General features: G+C 44.7%; 1 protein-coding gene across 9 annotated transcripts in view; it reads left to right on the top strand.

The window, feature by feature from the left end:
• The first annotated feature begins 2,905 nt into the window (after nt 1-2,905).
• The window catches only part of TEP1 (telomerase associated protein 1), a 45,244-nt gene continuing 29,188 nt past the window's right edge, over nt 2,906-18,961 (top strand). For 7 of the 9 annotated variants that reach the window (XR_008299258.1, XR_008299257.1, XR_003422361.2 and 4 more), the window contains exons 1-12: nt 2,906-3,063; nt 6,250-7,017; nt 8,343-8,525; nt 8,834-8,968; nt 9,724-9,885; nt 10,280-10,441; nt 11,206-11,280; nt 12,642-12,763; nt 12,973-13,130; nt 16,659-16,768; nt 17,439-17,529; nt 17,761-17,947. Coding sequence is in view for 6 of the 9 variants with exons in the window: in XM_027065322.2 (XP_026921123.2) it covers nt 6,274-7,017; nt 8,343-8,525; nt 8,834-8,968; nt 9,724-9,885; nt 10,280-10,441; nt 11,206-11,280; nt 12,642-12,763; nt 12,973-13,130; nt 16,659-16,768; nt 17,439-17,529; nt 17,761-17,947 (2,129 nt within the window). In the remaining 3 variants the exon portion in view is untranslated. Of the gene's footprint in view, nt 3,064-3,218; nt 3,322-3,345; nt 3,462-6,249; nt 7,018-8,342; nt 8,526-8,833; nt 8,969-9,723; nt 9,886-10,279; nt 10,442-11,205; nt 11,281-12,641; nt 12,764-12,972; nt 13,131-16,658; nt 16,769-17,438; nt 17,530-17,760; nt 17,948-18,961 lie in introns of those variants that run through there. The other 2 variants (XM_053224230.1, XM_053224231.1) reach the window with 2 other exon arrangements.

The raw sequence follows: 18,961 nt of genomic DNA, 5'->3' as shown, positions 1-18,961 counted from the left end.
CATTCCTTATTAAGCTTCACTGGGGTAGGTAGTGACTATCTCTTTGGGGAATCACTCTAGACCAGTGGTTTCCAAAATGTGGTCCTGGGATCAGAGATCAGAATCAATATTACCTGAGCAATACTTGTTAGAAATACAAATTCTGGGGTCCTATCCCAGATCCACTGAATCAGAAATTTTCAAGGTGGGGGGTGGGTAATGGAGGATGGTAAGCAACAATCCTAGTTTTAATCAGGGGTTATTAAACTTCAGCATATATCAAAATTGCCCAAAGAACCTATTAAAACACCAGTCGCTAGGCTTGGTCCCCAGCATTTGGAAATGCTGTTAAGGGTGCACTCCTCTTGTTAAGATTAGTGCTTCTCAAAGTTCAATGTGAGTGGGAATAATCTGGGAAACTTGTTAAATTATAGTTTGTGATTCACAGATCAGGGATGTAGGCCAAGAGTTGGCATTTCTAACAAGGTGCTGCTGCTGCTGGTGGCCCACAGCCCCACTGTTAAATTAGCAAGACCCTGGGGCAGAGGTTCCCAAACTTGTCTGCACATTAGTATCATTGAGGGAGCTTCAAAAACTACTGATGCCCGGGTCCTACTCTGGAGACTGTGATTTAATTAGCCTAGGGTGTGGCCTGGGATTGGGAATTTTTAAAAGATCTCCAGTGGTTCCAGTGTTTAGGCTTTGCTGGCCTTGAATTCCTTTGCTGCTGCAACTAATCAGAAAGTAAACTCTAGATCTTTGTAGTAAATTAGGAAGTGGTAGTCCCCAGTTGCTATTCTTCCTGCATCCCTAGTGTCCTCAGATCTGAGGCTTCAGTGCTCATTGGACTAAGCTGGAAGGGCTTGAATGTGCTGTTCTTTCACCGGTAGGGCAGGCAGACATTTCCTACAGAGAGCTACAGAGGAGGACACCTTGAGGTTGGGACAATTACCTACAGTACCTCCCTTATTCCAAGGGGAAGAGGTCTTGTAGATTTAGGCTTTCAGAAGGAAGTCTTGGGTAGACTCTTCTTCCTTCCATCTTCTAGATACGCCACCACTCCTGTCTCCTTGCAGAGCCTCTTTCTCGGGGGTTCCCTAGATCTGTGTTCTTTCACCAAACTCCTCCCCTTCCCCTATAGGCAGACCTCCAATGGGCAGTAACGTGCCTAGGGGGTGGGTTCAGGAATTCATGGAAACTTTTTTTGCTCTCATAATCATTAGAGTTATCCATAGACATTTAATGAGTAGGATTAACATCTAGCCAAGATTGGTAGACATTCAGCAACTGTGCAGGGCCCTCCCACATAATGAGGAACATGCCTGCGTCACTGACAACTTTGAGTGACTTGCCGGTCATTTGTGTAGTTGCAAAGCCATTGAAATTAGGACCTGAATTTATTTTAAATATAAACACAGGCATTTCATATTTGGTTTAATATATCCTGAACTTTCCGGGAGTGCCACTGCTATAAATATCATGGGATGATCACGCCTTGTTTTGTTCAAAAATTTACCAGAGATCATTTGTCATTTTGGAAAATCATGCCACATCAGCACCTCTATTCATGGGATTTGAATCACCATCATAACATCCCCATATCATGCTAGAGTTGTGGCTGTTACATTCAAGGTGATTCTATATAGAGCTGCATGCATCTGAGGACTATATTGTGTCTTCTTGAATATTGTGCCCAAACATATTTTTTAAGTTTATTTATTTATTGAGAGAGAAAAAGAGAGAGAGAGAGAGAGAATGTGTGCACATGAGCAGGAGTGGGACAGAGAAAGAGGGAGAGAGAATCCCAAGTAGGCTCCTTGCTGACAGTGCAGAGCCTGCCACAGGGCTCTGTCTCATGAACCACGAGATCATGACCTGAGCCAAAATCAAGAGTCAGATGCTCAACGGACTGAGCCAAGCAGGGCCCTCCCAAACATTTACATACATAAACACATAGTGTTATATAAAAAATCATCTTCCTTTTACCCTTTTATATCTCTTTAGACATTTTATAAATTTTTAAATTGTTTATGTAGGTATAATACATTATTTATAAATTGTAGTTCAGAGTTATAAAGGGGGCATAAAAACATTTGTTATAAGAAGGGAGTGTTGGGACTGCTAGGGTAGGTAGTAAGGGAAGCATCTAAGGAAAGAAACGAATCTGGCTCAATAAATTGAGAAGATAGGATTTGGGGGCACCCAAATCTGAGCTGAAGCTCAGGTGTTTATCTGAGAATGAAGGGTACCTCCCTAAAGAAGGGGATATCTTCCAGAAGACAGATAATCTGTCTTACCCAATGTAAACATATTTCTTCTGTTATTATCTGTTTGGCTCTGCTCTTTATGAAATGGCCCTAGAATTAGCATCCTAGAGGTCACTGTCTCTTTCCTCCCCCTGGCCCCACCTTCTGGGAAGAGTTCTGCTTAGCCTTTCAGGATGGTTCCAAATAGATTCTTTGTAATCCACGGATCTCTCTCAGATGGACATTGGCACGCTCTCAGTTCACTCCGCCTTAATTATTCCATATCTACATCTGGTTACAGGTCATTCATTGCCTTTAGACTTTCCCTCACCTTTTATTTCCATTTTCACCAAGTAACTTTACGATGAATTAAGAGTCCAACTCTCTTTGATACCAAGAGAAAAGGAGTCCAGATAGGCAGAGAACATGCCAAAATCCTTCCCAGGAAACAGAGTTTGAAGATATAACAGGAGAAAGGAGAGGAAATTTAGCAAAACTGGGATTTGGTCAGGAGAAAAAGAACCAGGAAATGGGGGTGGGGGTGGGGTTGGTAAACGCGGGTCCCAGAGGAGGCTGCAGGGTCCTTCACGTGTTCAGATCCCCTACGGGCACCTCACTTCCCAGCGGCGCTGGTCTCGCAGGCCTGCGCCAGGGCGGCCACACCCCGCCCGGACGCTTTCCCTCCCCGCTCCCCGCCAGCTCCTCCTCCGGCTTCCACTCCTCCCAACAGTGGAGCCAAGAGCCCAGCTCCCGCTTCCGGCCGCCGAGAACCGAGAGGCCCCGCGTCCGACCGGCAGGGTCTCCGGCCCCACTGGCTCCGGGGGCGGTCCAGGCGCAGGTAGAAGCCGGCCCGGGCCCTGGGACCCGGGGCTGGGCTCGGCCGCCGGAAGCCGGCGGGAAGGGCCCAGCGCCGCCACTTAGGAAGCGCCCGGGAGCGCAGAGGGCCTGCGCCGACGGGGGGGGGCGGGGAGTCTGCCCGCCTCGCCCTCCCGGAACTCGGGGAGGGGTTGTGGGTGTGAAAGGGAAGTGGGAGAGCCGGCTGGGACCGTGAGGAGGAGGGAGGGGCAGGGGATGGAAGGCCGGGGGAAGAGACCAGGTGAGATGAGTCTTCACTCCTCCGCCCCGAGTGCTCCTCGGAAGGGAGAGTAGCTGCCGCTAGTGAACCGTAGGTGGTGCGAGCACTGCCTCTAATAAGGAGGTGTGCTGGAACAGGAGAGACTGGCAGCCAACTTAAAAGTGGGTATTCATGTGTTAACATGGCAAGGTCTCCAAGACACACTAAGTGTGGAAAATGCTCCTGTTTGTGGACAGGAAGAAGAAAAGGGGCGGGGTGGGGTGGGGTGGAGAAACATGTATTTGTATATGCATAGAAAAGTGTCTGAAACCGTGCAAACTGTTAGCCGTGGTGATCTCTGGAGAACGGAGCTAGAGATGGGATTTTACTTTTCAATGGTAGTCCAGCTGAATTCCCGTCACAAACTCCAGGGTGCAAAAAATATTTAACTCTATTTTTCTTTTAACTTACTTTTTATTGTAAGTTTTTTGTTTGTTTGTTTTGAATCTTGAGTCAGTTCCGAGATTCCCCCACTCCTTTCCTAGGGGCTTATATAATGCAAAGACATGACGGAAGTGTACAGGGCACAGAGGCCGACATTCTTGATGTGATTTGCTCACACTGGTATCTGGTGAGATATCACTGTCTTTTCTAGTTCTGGTTTGACAATCCCTTCAAGTCTTGGAAGTATTCTGCATTCCTGTCCCTAAGCTCTTGTATATTAAGATCTAAGTGATAGACTTAACAGCATACTTATTCCTAAAGTACTTAAATGTAAATAGGAGATAAGCACTTGTCCAAATAAGTAAGTAAATACACGCGTAATGGTATAAATTCAAGCATTTTCTCAGGCAGAGGTTTTAAAATTGCTGTTAATGGGGATTCTAGGAGATCCATGAATGGTCTCCCTGACAGTTAAGTGCAAAATAGAATATACTCATGTTTTTCTGTGAAAAATCTACATAGCTTTCACTAGATTCTCAAAAGCCTCTGAATCCCACTGAGTAGGCATTGTAGAAACAATGGTGAACAAGGCTGAAGGGGTCTCTGTCCTCAGGAACTTATAGTCTAGTAGGGAAGACAAACAGGCAATTACAATATAAGGATGTGTCTATGATAGAGAAAGTTTGCTGTTGTGAGAACATAGAGCTATCGACATCAGACGGCGCTGGCTGTCAGCAAAGGTTCCTTAGAAGAACTATTAGATTGAGGCCTGCAGAGTGACAGGAAAGTAGAATTGGGACTGGTAAAGTAGGGGCTGGGGAAGGGAGTGGTCTTGGCACAAGGAAGAGTGTTTTAGGCGTCTGCCTGTGTAAAGATCCAAGGTCAAGAGATACCTGGGCAATTCATAAGCTTAAAAGAGTTTGTATGGTTGCAGCTTAGATGTGAGTAGCAGTAAGAGATGAGGCTGGGAGAGCATCAGAAGCCAGGTTATGTGTACGATGCTGGCTATGCAGATGTGAACAAGAAAGAGGAGCTCCTTGACCCTCAGGGAGTTTTATTTTAGTAAGGAGAAACAGTGTACAAGTAGACATGTAAGCAAACAAAAGCACTTTTTATTCATGGTAAAATAAACAAGGTGATGTAGTAAATAGTGGCTGGGGTATGTACTGAGGAGCTTCTTTAGACAGATCTACATATTGTGTGCCATGTAGCTAGGAGGATTTCAGCAAAGGTGGTGGTGGGTAGAATGGAGAGAATTAGATAGATTTGACAGACACTGAGGGAGTAGAATCAATAGGATTTAGTAGCTTACTGGATGATGATAATAACAAATAATAAAAGCTTCCATTTATTGAACACTTACTAATTACCAGACACTGCTCTAAATGCTTAATATTTTTTATTTATTGCCATAATAACTCTGTGAGGTAGGCATTTAGCTCAGTTTTTGTAGATGAGGAGACTGAGGCACGGAGAGTTTAAGTAACTAGCCCAAGTAGATTCAGGGTTCCATCAGGATTCAAACTCAAGTCTATTTCACTCCATACCCCTGTAAGCAGAGGGGGGGAAAGGAGAGGGATTGGATATGGGGATGAGTGGGAGAAAGGTGATACACTTGGGGTCTGGAGTTTTGGGTACCTTTGAGTCATCCAAATGGAGATGTCCAGCAGGCAAATGGATAAATGGATATGAAACTCAGATGAGATCTAGATCAAGGAATGAATTTATGAGTTGCCAGCATGAAAATGTTATATGGAGCCAGAGTAGGTGAGACTACCCTCGGAAAATATATAGAAGGATTAGAATAGAATTCTAAGGAGCTTCACCATTCAGGGGATGGCAGAGAAAGGATCTTCATAAGGAGGAGATCAGAGATGTAAGAAGACAACCAGGACAGTAGCACCAAGGCAGCCAGAGGAAAGGAGAGTTTTAATGACAGAGTAATCAACAGGGTCATATTCTGCTTGAGAGATGAAGTAAGATAAGGGCCAAGATGTGTCTGTTCTTGTAGTAACAAGGATTCCATTGGTTAACCAATAGCATAGCTTTGGAGGAATGGGACCACAGGATCCCATTTAGTTGGTTGAACAGTGAGTAGGAGGCAAGGAAGTTGAGGTTGGTGAATATATAGACATCTTGATCAAAACATTTGTTCCTCTAGAGCTAAGAATCTAGAGTCCAGATTATGAGTGTGATCCCTATATTTAGCTGGGATCACACTCAAGCTATAAGGGGCTCTTTCATGAGAAGACACATCCTTTTCATCTCCAGACATTTTTTTTTTTTAAACTTCCCTGCTCTTAAGCTACTGCCTTACCTTTTCCCTACTCTTCTCACTCAGAGTACTCCTTGTATTCTCTCTGTATAATATTCTCTGAATGCATCCTTAGAATGAACCCAGTCCTTGGTTGTTCTCTGCCTGCACATCACTGGCATTACCAGGAGGACTATTGAAAAGACATACTCCCGGTGCAGATGCACTCCAGTGCAGCTAGGAGCTCATCACCTGTCTTTCTTTCCTTCTAGGCATATACTGGTTGGGCTCCAGCTATGGAGAAACTCCATCGACATGTGTCTACCCACCTGGACATTCTGTCCTTGGAGAACCGGTGCCCGGCCACACTCCCTGACCTGCAGCCCATGGAGAAACCACATGGGCATGTGTCTGCCCACCCAGACATCCTCTCCTTAGAAAACCGGTGCCTGGCCACACTTCCTGACCTGAAGACCATGGAGAAACCACATGGGCATGTGTCTGCCCACCCAGACATCCTCTCCTTAGAAAACCGGTGCCTGGCCACACTTCCTGACCTGAAGACCATGGAGAAACCATGTGGGCATGTGTCTGCCCACCCAGACATCCTCTCCTTAGAAAACCGGTGCCTGGCCACACTTCCTGACCTGAAGACCATGGAGAAACCATGTGGGCATGTGTCTGCCCACCCAGACATCCTCTCCTTAGAAAACCGGTGCCTGGCCACACTTCCTGACCTGAAGACCATGGAGAAACCACATGGGCATGTGTCTGCCCACCCAGACGTCCTCTCCTTGGAGAATCAGTGCCTGGCCACACTCCCCATTCTAAAAAGTACTGTGTATGCCAGCCCCTTGCTCCACTGTCTCCAGAGAGCTGATTTGGTGAAAGCTGATCGTAGCCTGAACATCAGCAACTGCCTGCTCTCTGAGCCTCCAACCTGGAGGGCCCAGTGCCTCTCTGAGGGGCTAGGCCATCTGACCTGTCCCGGGGCCTTTAAATCCATCTCTGCCACAGAGAGATCTCCTGAAACAGCTTTGGTAATAGCTCTAGGCACTCATGTTGAATCCACCCATGTCTGTTGGATGCTGTAGTCCCTAGATTTTGATGCCAGTTTCCCTCTGTGCTGCTGTGTGCCTGTGTACCTTCTGCCCTCAGAGCCTCTTCCTGAGGTTACCTTTACCCTTGGGCTGTGTTATTCAGCATCATTAGTTTTATTGCGTATCTGGTTCAGATATTCTAGACAACAGAGCCAAAACAGGCTCAGTCCTGAGAAAGCCTCTGCTCAGGAGGAGAGGTAGTGATATTGTAGGAACAGTCAATTAAGTGCTTTTGAGATTTTACATCAGGCATGAGACACATCTGCTATACCGGGGTCCACTTTCCTGTATGTATATGTGTAAAGGTACATCCACTTGTACATGTCTGTACAAGCACATTTAACATACAGGGCAGAATCGGTAGGTAAACACATATTCCTTCTGTTTGGACTTGGGATTCAGACTGAGGCAAAGGCTATACTATCTCTGCCAATTACAAGCCATACAACCTTGGCCAAGATTTAACTTTTTGAAGCTTTAATTTCTTCCTCTTTAAAATGCGTTCAATGAGGGGTTCCTGGGTGGCTCAGTCAGTTGAGCGTCCAACACTTGATTTTGGCTTGGGTTGTGAGATCGGGGTCGTGGGATAGAGCCCCACCTGAAGATCCACACTGAGCATGGAGCCTGCTTGGGATTCTCTCACTCTCTCCCTCTGTCCTTCCTCCCCATTTGCACGCACTCTCTCCAAAAAATTAATTACTTAATTTATTTAAAAAATACGGTCAATGAAAATCTACTTCATAGGGTCATTTTCAGGATTACTGTTGCCATCTTACATTTATTTGAGGCTTTGCAATTTGCAAAGAGCCGTACATATATTATCCCATTTAATCTAATGGCGTCATCAGGTAGGTGGTGGTAGGGAATGAAAAAGCTGAGGCTCCGAGGTCAAGCAGCTCAAGGTTGCTGGGGGATTGATCTGGGACTTGGCCCTTTTTCTTCTGAATGCAAAATACCTTAATAGTATCCTAGGAGGTGTGTTGTGAAGGGCCCCAGGCTCCTAAGCTGTGGCATCAACAAGGAGAAGAAAGCAGGGGGAGATCCCAAAGCATCAGAAGCTTGAGTCAGGAAAGATGGTGTGTGTAACAGTGAGGGGTCACTACCTCAGCCAAGACAGATCTGTGCTGGGGAGTAAAGGGAGAGGGGGAGGGGTTTAGATGATAGAAGATAGATGTAGACTCTTGCTGTCCTTGGGAGCTGCCTTCAGATCAGTCTTTGAGGGACTGTGGGTGCATGCTGTGATTAACAAGTGCCACTATCCCCAGGATCATTGTTCCTCTTCAGAAGAGAAAATGCCAGAAGAGAAGGAACAGGCAGAGGTTCAAATGCCTTTTTATAATCTAAGCTTGGGAGAGGAGGAGAAGGTGGAGGAGCCGGTCCTGAAGCTCACTGCTGGGGACTCTGGATCTTGTTCTGAGCCCACTGACCAGGCCATTAAGGAAAAGAAGGTAACAGTTCCAGAGCTGGGGAGAAGTTGATGATGGTGGAGGGGAAGGTGTGGGGTGGCATGGGAGGGGTGGTGACCAAAGGCCGAGCCAGATCCCCTCCACAGATGGAAGGGGAAAGAGAGGGGGCATTGCCCAGCTCTTATTTCTCACTCCCTAATCCCCTTTTCAAACCTCTCAGTTGGACAAACATCTTCCTGAATGTGGAGTTGTTTCTCTGTTCTAGATTTCCTAAGTTAGCCTGTGTGGGTGCTTGAGTTGGTCCTCATTCCCTCTTTTTTCCTTTCTCCCCTCTCTTTCCTGATTCTCAGATGGTTCTCATGAGCTTGCTGTGCTCCACGCTGGCATCAAATGTAAACATAAAAGATGCACATGACCCTACCTCGGTGTCCCTCTTCGAAATCTGTAGTGAACTTGCCCCCTTGGAGCCTGAGTTCATCCTCAAGGTACTGTGCTGTGAGGGAGAAGATGGAAGCGGGAAGCGGGGAGGTGGGAACTGTGGCCGTGGTGTGTGATGGGTCGGTGGCCAGCTTGGTACCAGGGGTGGAAAGGAGGAAGTTCACTTGGGAAGGGAAGATGATCTTTGGGTGAGTCTGCGGGCTAGTCCCTGGGGTTCTCTGAGGAGCAGGGGAGGATGAGATTGGGAAAGAGTATACTAGGGTTCATTTGTGTAGTAAGTACACAGGCTAAGTACACAGTGCTGTGCCTTGAGAGTCATTCTAACAGATGTAATTAAACTTGAATCTGGCTCTTAAGGAGCTTATGATATTGTTAGGGAAGCCGAACACTACCAAGTATTATATAAATGCAAATGGAGTAATAGGTAGTGAATGCTTCAGAAGCAGAGGAGAGGGGGAAAAAGTGTTTTTCTATGAGGCTTTGGAAGACATCAGGTTTAATCAGCAGTTTCAACCCTGGGTAAAATTTCCATAGAACTTGATGGTGGGAAGCCTTCTAAGTGCCTGGTTGACTTGGGAGGTGATCAGTAGACTCCAAAGAAGCCATGCTGCAAAGGTGGGTAAGGTCTAGATTATGGAGATGTAGAATGCCAAGCCCAGAGGCTTGGCCTTTCTATTTTATAGACCATGTAAAGGGCTCAGGAAAGGTTTTATGAAGGCAGATTAGGGTCACAAGTTAGTTTTGGGCATGACGTTGTGGGACAAGAGGCCAAGATGCCTGCCTTCCCCACCCTGTGCCCTAGGCATGTCTGTACACTAGGCAGCAGCTGAACATCCGGGATGTGGCCAACAAAATGTTAGCCATTGCTGCCTTCTTGCCCGTCTGCCGCCCTCACCTGCGACGATATTTCTGTGCCATTGTCCAGCTGCCTTCTGATTGGATCCAGGTAGCTGAGTTCTACCAGGTATGGCACTCAGTTTCCTGAGCTTTGGCTCTTACTGGTTCCTTCTCCTTTGCTCATTGCATCCCTGTAGAAAATTCTCAGCCAGTTTTACCTTCCCTTAGCTGTCTTCAACCCTACAGCCCAGGCAGGACAGCTTCTCCCTGGACTGGGTTGGGTTGCCCAACAGGGGGAAGATGATTGAGAAGGGCTGGACCGCAGTTTGAGAAAAATTGGTCTCATTCTGGACTTCGTGTTTATGACTGGCCTAGTATCATAGAAGTTGTCACTTTAGAGCTGGGGCTCGGAACCACGTTCGTATTATGTGCTCTCACTTAACCCCATGAAGTGGTCTTGCCCTGTTTTAGAGGGTTAGTTTGTGTCTCACTTCTGATGGCCTCTCCTCCCTCTCTGATAGGACCTGGCTAAAGGAGAGGAGGACAAGCTGGTGCCCCTGCCTGCCTGCCTGCGTGCAGCTATGACTGACAAATTTGCCCAGTTTGATCAGTACCAGCTGGCTAAGTACAACCCTTGGAAGCACCGGGCCAAGAGACGCCCCCACCGGCGCCCCCTTCCTCCAGTCAGTCCCTGGTCAACCTGGTCATTCACAGCCCAGGCCCCTTTTTTCTGGAAGGTGGCGGGGGTGGGGGGGTCGAAGGAACATGCTGACTCTGGGAGGTCCCACACTGAGCATCTGGGATGTTCCTACCACCAGAAATAAAAGGAGTCAGAGAAAGGCAGAGGAGCCAAGCAGAGCTCAGGGGCAGAGAGGGCAGGGCTTACCTCTTTCCTGAGTGGCTTTCTTTTTGGTAGAGGGGTTTTTGGAACTATTGGAATGAACCTCTCTAGGGACAAGCTCCATTTCCCTTTTTGAAATTGCTTCTTCTGGGGCACCTGGTGGTTCAGTCAGTTGAGCATCTGACTTGGTTTTGGCTCAAGTCATGATCGTAGGGTCATGGGATCAGGCCCCACATTGGGCTCCACACTGAGTGTGGAGCCTACTTAAGATTCTCTCTCTCCCTCTTCCTCCCTCCCCCACTCACTCTCTTTCTCTCAAATTAAAAAAATAAATAAAAATTGGGGCCCCTGGGTGGCTCAGTCAGTTAAGCATCTGACTCTTGATATCGGCTTAGGTCATGATTGCGCACAGTAGTGAGATTGAGCCCCGTGTCAGGATCTGCACTAAGCATGGAGCCTGCTTGGGATTTTCTCTGTCCTTCTCTCTTTGCCCCTCTCCAACTTGTGCACGCACGCGTTCTCTCTGTCTCTCTGTCTCTCTCTCAAATAAACATTAAAAAAATAAATAATAAATAATAAAATGAAATTGCTTTTCTGTCCCTGCAGAAGACGGGGCGCCCATTTTCTGAGACACAACATTTGCCAAGGTACCTTAATCCTCTTAAAGATGAACAGAAGAAGGTGAGTGCCTTGTTCCGGGGTTCTATATGTGCATGTTCAACTTTTTCTCAAGTAATATTTTGAAATGGAATTCCATTTGGTTTAGAAATACTAATGGTGTGGTAGGCACATATCAATTTCCTACCTGGTCACTTCTCAGTCATGATAATAGGGTCAGATTTTGAGAGCACAGGGAAAGGCTCCTTTTATTTTTCAGTTTGCCCCCCTTGGTATTTACTGACAGGTGGCATGTCCAGTGGGATAAGTGACTTTAAAATGTGTGAAACAGCTACCTTTCATGAGATGTTTGAAAAACAAACCAAACAAAACCTTTTTGCGTTAATGACAAATAAGGCACTGCACTTAGTGGTTAAGATCACAGAATCAGGACTTAGTCCTGGGTTTCAATCCCACCACCACCACCACTTGTGGGCTATGTGACGTTAGCCAAATGACTTACCCTCTATTCCCTCAGTTTTCTCAGATATAAAATGGGGATAGTAATAGCACCTCATTGGGTGCTTCATTGGAGTTTTGTGAAGATTAAATCAGTTACTGAATTTGAAGTATTTCTGGGATACCTGGGTGGCTCCGTCGGTTGAGCATCCAACTCTTGATTTCTGCTCAGATTGTGATCCCAGGGTCTTGAGATCGAGTCCCGCATCATGCTTTGTGCTGAGTGTGGAGCCTGCTTGGGATTCTTTTTCCCTATGCCCTTCTCCCCAGCTTGCAGTTTCTCCCTCTCTAAATATATACATACATACATACATACATACATACTAACAGTACGTGGCACTGAATAAATGTTGGCTGTCACCAATCATCATTAAAATTGATTGTTAGGAAAATGTATGATAGTGTTATAAGAGAATACATTTTCAGTTGGTCAACTGATTTTTTCTCTTTATCCTAATACATCCCAAACTTGGCTTTTCTACCATAGATGATTCTGGAAGCCACTTCTTTCAGTTTATTCATTCCTCACAGCTTGCATTGTGCTGATACCTCCATTTACCTCCTCCTCCAAGTCTCAGTGATTTAAATAAGAGCTGCTTTTTTCCTTTCCCTCCTAAGAATAAGATGTTCTCTGTTCATTTTATCCCAATCTTGTTTTTCACAAGCCAATTATTTCACGGTAACTACTGATAGCTCAATCTTGTATAAATGAAACACAGTGACCCCAAAGAGCTACTATCATGTGTTCTCTGCAGAAACTCTTGTTGCTGGAGATTTTTGCCCCCATTCCTACTCTTTACCTAGATCTACTTTGGGGAAAGAAATGACCTCATAGCTATAGGAGGTCTGAGGTTCTGATTTCTGAAGCAAGTGACTATGGTCATAGATTAAATGACCCCTGTGTGACTTGAGGGATATTTCCACAGTTTGAGGAGACCTACAATGCAGTGCCAAAGAAAATTCAGCCGAGATTCACCCTGAAGAAGTTAGTACGGCGACTGCATATCCAGGAGCCTGCTCAGCATGTCCAAGCTCTGCTGGGCTACAGGTGAGAAGACACACCCTAAGCATACCTTCCACCTGGGTAACGCCATGGCTTTTTCAACATCCATGGTCCCAGCGCCTGTAGTTTTGACCCCGGCAACATTAGTTTAGGCAGATATGGCCTGTAAATGTGACTTTGACTGACTGACATTTTCGTTTCTGAGTTATTTTCAGCTGGCCTGGAAATGATAAACTTTTCTTCCTCTGTTGCAGATACCCATCCACCCTACAAAAGTTTTCTCGAAGTCGCCTCCCTGGGCCATGGGATTCTAGCAGAGCTGGGAAGCGGATGAAGCTCCCTCGGCCGGAGACCTGGGAGCGGGAGCTGAGCTTGAGGGGAAACAAAGCTTCTGTCTGGGAGGAACTCATTGGTAGAGTAACTTTGACCCTATATGCCCTTCCTCTCTTTCCCATGCATACCTCTACATTTTGGACCCTGACTTAATTTCCATGGCATGGTACAGTTATTCTCTTGCCTGGTGGTTTCATCACTGAAAGTGATCGGATTTATGAGGTTTGCCACTGACCGCACCAAAGTGGACCAGGGGTACCTGCTTTTAGTAGCATTGGCATCATAAGGAAGATCATTCTTCCAGATGTGGCTAGGTGATGCACCAGCCTCTACTGACACATGACAAAAGTGGTACCTTCTCTCTGATTTCACTTGCATCATACTGGGTAAGCTGTCCAAACAAGATAGGACTGGCACACGGCATATTGGAATCTCCACAGAAACCCATATTTAGGACATGGACTATTTAGGTCATTTGCCCATACTGATAAAAAAACATTTTAAATTGTGAGGCCCAAGTTACTTTCAGTCTTCTGTTTGTCTCTTTTAGCCTATTTTTAACTATAGAAGGCTCTTTCTATGCGATTTTGTCTTTTTTTACTTCCTCTTTCATCTTTGAAATTTTCAAGTCAGCTTCTATCTGTTGAAAAATATCTTGCTGTAGATCTTTTGACTGCTTGAGTTTTGGAGACTTCATATTTTGGAGCTACAGAAGCCCCATTTGTTTTTACCTGTTTCTCAGTGAACTGCCAAGTACAGATTATACTCACGGCAGCCCAAATTGCTTAGCTGTTTATCTGTCCCTGCTCTCACTGTGGTGGTGTAGCCATCAGAATCACATGGGAATTGAATACACACATGCATACACACATGCCTGATAGCCTCTTCCCCAACATTTGATACTTTGAGTGGAATAGGATGAAGTCTGTCCTGAAGGATGGCATCCAGGATGTGTAGATGATTCTGGTATGTGTCATCTCCACTTCCTCCCTCTGCCCCTGAAAATTAAAACTGTCATTTATCTAGGCTGAGACTAATGCCCATAGTCTAATCTGGTGGTCTCCAGAGTTTTTTTTTTTTTTTCTGTTTGACCAAAATTTATTTTTTTTTTCAATATATGAAATTTATTGTCAAATTGGTTTCCATACAACACCCAGTGCTCATCCCAAAAGGCGCCCTCCTCAATACCCATCCCCCACCCTCCCCTCCCTCCCACCCCCCATCAACCCTCAGTTTGTTCTCAGTTTTTAAGAGTTTCTTATGCTTTGGCTCTCTCCCACTCTAACCTCTTTTTTTTTTTTTTCCTTCCCCTCCCCCATGGGTTTCTGTTAAGTTTCTCAGGATCCACATAAGAGTGAAACCGTATGGTATCTGTCTTTCTCTGTATGGCTTATTTCACTTAGCATCACACTCTCCAGTTCCATCCATGTTGCTACACAGGGCCATATTTCATTCTTTCTCTCTCCAGAGTTTTTTGATCTTATATTACACAAAAAGTTTTGGAATATACCAGAATATATGTATATATAATTAAAACAGTCTGATATATGTTCGAATAAATTATGTACTTTAGGAAATACATAAAATATAATTATGTAAATACAGATCTGAAAGTATAAATAAATAAAATACAAAAAATGTAAATAATTATAAGAATAAGAATAAAATATAAGATTAAATGTAATTACATAGACAGACCCCTCTTTGGAGAACACAGGGCTCGTTAATAACTCACTAACAGTTTTTTGGAATGCAATCGGTAAATTTCTCAGTGTAAAGGATAAATGTTCAATTTATTTTCTAGTATCGTAAATATGATATTTGACTTAATTTCTTATCTAAGTGATCTAGAAAGCCTTTCATACACAGCAATAGTTGAGAACACTTTATGAGTTGATGAAGGATGTAATAGTTTACCAGTTGTCACACATAGTTTACATGGTATATATCAACCTAATTGTTCTATACAGTTTGTGAACCAGAATTATGAACTTGAGAACCCCAGGACTTCGAGAAGGCTGAAAGCTTCTCCCTATAATTCAAAGGAGACTTACTTCACCTTAAAAAAAGGCACCACCACTCTCTTGATGAAAGCTGCTGGAAGAGCCTGGGGTGGGAGCAGGGGCTGACAGGTCATGTCTCTAAAGTGGTCTGAATACCCCTCTGGGGGTACCCAGGAGAACTATCACACCTCCTCCTTATGTTTACCCTTATCTGAAAGAAAGAATTTTCCCACTATTTACCATATGGATCAAACCCCTATCATCACTCAGTCCATGTGTTCTATGGTACATGTCCCATATGAGAGTTCAAGTTTATTGAGGAAGAGTAGGGGTTTCACAATGTGCATCCATGAAATCCCCTCACTCTTTTTTGGTTTCTGCATAATGACTTATCAGTATTTATCCTTGAATTGTAAGTGGATTTAGAATTATTATTCAGCCTTAACCAAACTAACCATCTAAAATTGACATAAGCTTTGGGGCATGTGGGTGGCTCAGTCAGTTGAGTATCTGACTTTGGCTCAGGTCATGATCTCATGTGAATTCAGGCCCCATATGAGGGCTCACTGCTGTCACTGCAGAGCTGGCTTCGGTTCCTCTGTCCCCCTCTTTCTCCATCCCTCCCCTACTTGCACTCTATCTCTCTCAAAAATAAACATCAAAACTAAAATAAAATAGAATATACATAAGCCTTAAAAAGATTATTATTAAGAAACTATGACTTGAAGATGATACTAGTATTACAAAACAAACGGATGATAAGAAAGGGATGGGGCGAAATTCTGCTTCAGTGCAAATCTTTTTCACCTGCATTTAAATGAAAACAATGACTATTTAGTCATATTTCATAAGAAGTTTGCCAGAGAACTTAGAAATAAGCAGGAAGATTATTTGAAATATGAATTTACATTCACTATAATTGAAGGTGAACCTTACCTTAGGTGTATATTGTGCCTAGAAATATTAACTACTGATTGCAGTACATATGTATTTATTAATAAACAAACTTACACTAGGAAATTTCACATTTCACCATCTATACTGTTTAGAAATCATTAACAAATTTATTTTTTTAATGTTTGTTTATTTTTGAGAGAGCGCGTGCATGCGTGTGCGAGTAGGGGAGGGGCAGGGAGAGAGAGGGAGACACAGAGTCTGAAACAGGCTCCAGGATCTGAGCTGTCAGCACAGAGCCCCACTTGGAGTTGAACTCACAAACTGTGAGATCATGACCTGAGCTGAAGATGGATGCTCAACCGACTGAGTCACCCAGGCGCCCTTGGAAATCATTACTCTAGATTAAAGAATATGATTTGCCAGTTAAGTCCAATCTCAGGGCTGGAGCCAGCAGACAAAGTAATAATAGACGTTGTTTATTCAAACAGACATTCCATAAACAGTATTGTATAAATCTTGCTCCACACTTCAGGCCAATACTGTTTTTATCTTTCCAGACCTCTAAAACATTTTGAGTAGGATAGATCACATGTTATAGTACCTCACTCTCTCCATCCTGAATTTTCTACATGACTTCTTGCTCTGGTCTGTGAGCTCTCTTACTCGTCCTTTGTTTGCTTTCCTCACCCTGTGCTGACCCTCCACAGAGAATGGGAAGCTACCCTTCATGGCCATGCTTCGGAATCTGTGCAACCTGCTGCGGGTTGGAATCAGTGCCCGCCACCATGAGCTTGTGCTCCAGAAACTCCAGCATGAGGTATGTGTGAGGCTCAGGAGGACTAGTGGGTGTGGAGATGCTGCCACATCTTCCTTGTGGCTGGGGAAGGTCATGGCCACCAAGCTAATTCCACATGAGCTATATACAGGTACATGGGGAGACAGATCTAGGGAGACAACCCCCAGAGATTCAAGTATAAAAACTTTTCCTTTTTATTTTCTGGGATCACTGATTTACCAAGAAGAAGCACTTTTGTGATGTAACTGACTTCAGAGGGCGTCTGATAGAAAAGAAACAAGGCTCCTTCTGTTACTTCTCCATTTTCCTTTACCTCTTCTCATTTTCTCACTTGACAACTTTCTTTTTTCTTTATTCTTCTCCAGCTTTCTGTGTATCTCTTCTGTAATATCCATTTTATACTTCCTCACTTGCCCACAAGTCTAATAGAGTAGTTATCTCAGAATCCTGGCTCCTAAGGCCCCTGATTACCTCCCCACCCCATACTCCCTGATACTTTGCTCATGACCCCTCCTTTGTTTTTTTGTTTGTTTGTTTTGTTTTTTTTCCACATTTATTTATTTTTAGAGACAGAGCGAGACAGAGTGTGAGCGGGGGCAGGGCGGGGGGAGGGCACACAATCTGAAGCAGGCTCCAGGCTCTGAGCTGTCAGCACAGAGCCCAGTGTGGTGACCCCTCCTTTGCTTTCCAGAAATCGGTGATCCACAGTCGGCAGTTTCCATTCAGATTCCTTAATGCCCATGATTCCATCAATAACCTTGAGACTCAGCTCAGAAATAAAGGTATTTATTATCTGTCTTCTTCTGAATCCTGTTTGTTTCTCATGTCTGAGAGTAGGTGAAACAGGAGCCTTCGTATGTGTCAGCCTCTTGCCTTCTAGTCTCAGAGTGTAGGGTGGGCAGAGGTCAGACACTTGCCAGTCCAAGGGTCCAGGCTCAGGACCGGTATTGGTGGGAGGGCAAGAGGGGGGACTAGAAGCTGCTTGACTCAGATGCTTACCTGTCTTCACACAGCATTGCCACTTCCTTCCAACACAAAACTGGTACATTCGATAATGATTAGAAATGCGAGAAAGAACAAGAATTGGACCTATCGGAGGTATCCTCGCAACCCAAGTCGTCGGGAACTTCGGACAACAATGATGATACCTGTGATATATGAGCAGCTTAAGCGGGAAAAGCTGAAAATACAAAAGGCCAGGTGTGTGTGTGTGTGTGTGTGTGTGTGTGTGTGTGTGCGCGCGCGCACATACACAAATGTGCATATGTGCATGTGCTATCTGGGAGCAAAGGGTGGGCAACAAGAGGCACCCTTACAGGGCTTCGGAGTCATCTGACAACCCCAAATTTTATTCTGTAAGACATACTTGTCCCAGTGGCTCAGACTTGCCTGGTTCCAATTGTCTCTTGCATAGCAAACCTTGTCTTTAACATTGTCCTGTGGTGAGATCATGAAAAAAAACAAAACTGTGGGCCTCCAATTTATTTTATTTTATTTTATTTTTTAAATTTTTGTAAATGTTTTTAGTTATTTTTGAGACAGAGAGAGACAGAGCATGAGCAGGGGAGGGGCAGAGAGAGAGGGAGACACAGAATCTGAAGCAGGCTCCAGGCTCTGAGCTGTCAGCACAGAGCCCGACGCGGGACTTGAACTCACAGACTGTGAGATCATGACATGAGCTGAAGTCGGATTCTTAACCGACTGAGCCACCCAGGCGCCCCTGGGCCTCCAATTTATTTTATTTTATTTTATATTTAATGTTTATTTTTTATTTTTGAGTTGGGGGAGGGGCAGAGAAAGAGGGAGAAAGAGAGGAACCCAAGCAGGCTCTATGCTGACAGCAGAGAGCCTGATGTGGGGCTTGAACTCAGGTACTGTGTGATCATGACCTGAGCCAAAGATGGATGCTCAACTGACTGAGCCACCCAGGCACCCCTGGGCCTCCTATTTATTATGTGATTGTTTTATTGGTTTCTGTGGGTTCTGTGAATCTGCGTAACATTTCCCTTCTCTTAGTGTATGCTAGTGTCCTCTGCTTCTGCTCTGGTTCAGTTTCTTTTTCTTCTCCAAGATATCTGTTTGTTCTTTTTGTTTCTCTCTCTTTCTCTGTCTTTATTTTCTGACTCATTTACTTTCTCATTTTTATATATATAGATATATAGTCTTTACATATACATAAAGATAGTTAACATCAAGCAGGCTCAAACTCAGACA

This window comes from Acinonyx jubatus, chromosome B3 (genome assembly GCF_027475565.1).
Source record: "Acinonyx jubatus isolate Ajub_Pintada_27869175 chromosome B3, VMU_Ajub_asm_v1.0, whole genome shotgun sequence".
Classification (NCBI taxonomy): Eukaryota; Metazoa; Chordata; class Mammalia; order Carnivora; family Felidae; genus Acinonyx; species Acinonyx jubatus.
Note: the sequence above shows the minus strand (reverse complement) of the source record. Positions and strands in the feature narration are given on the sequence as shown.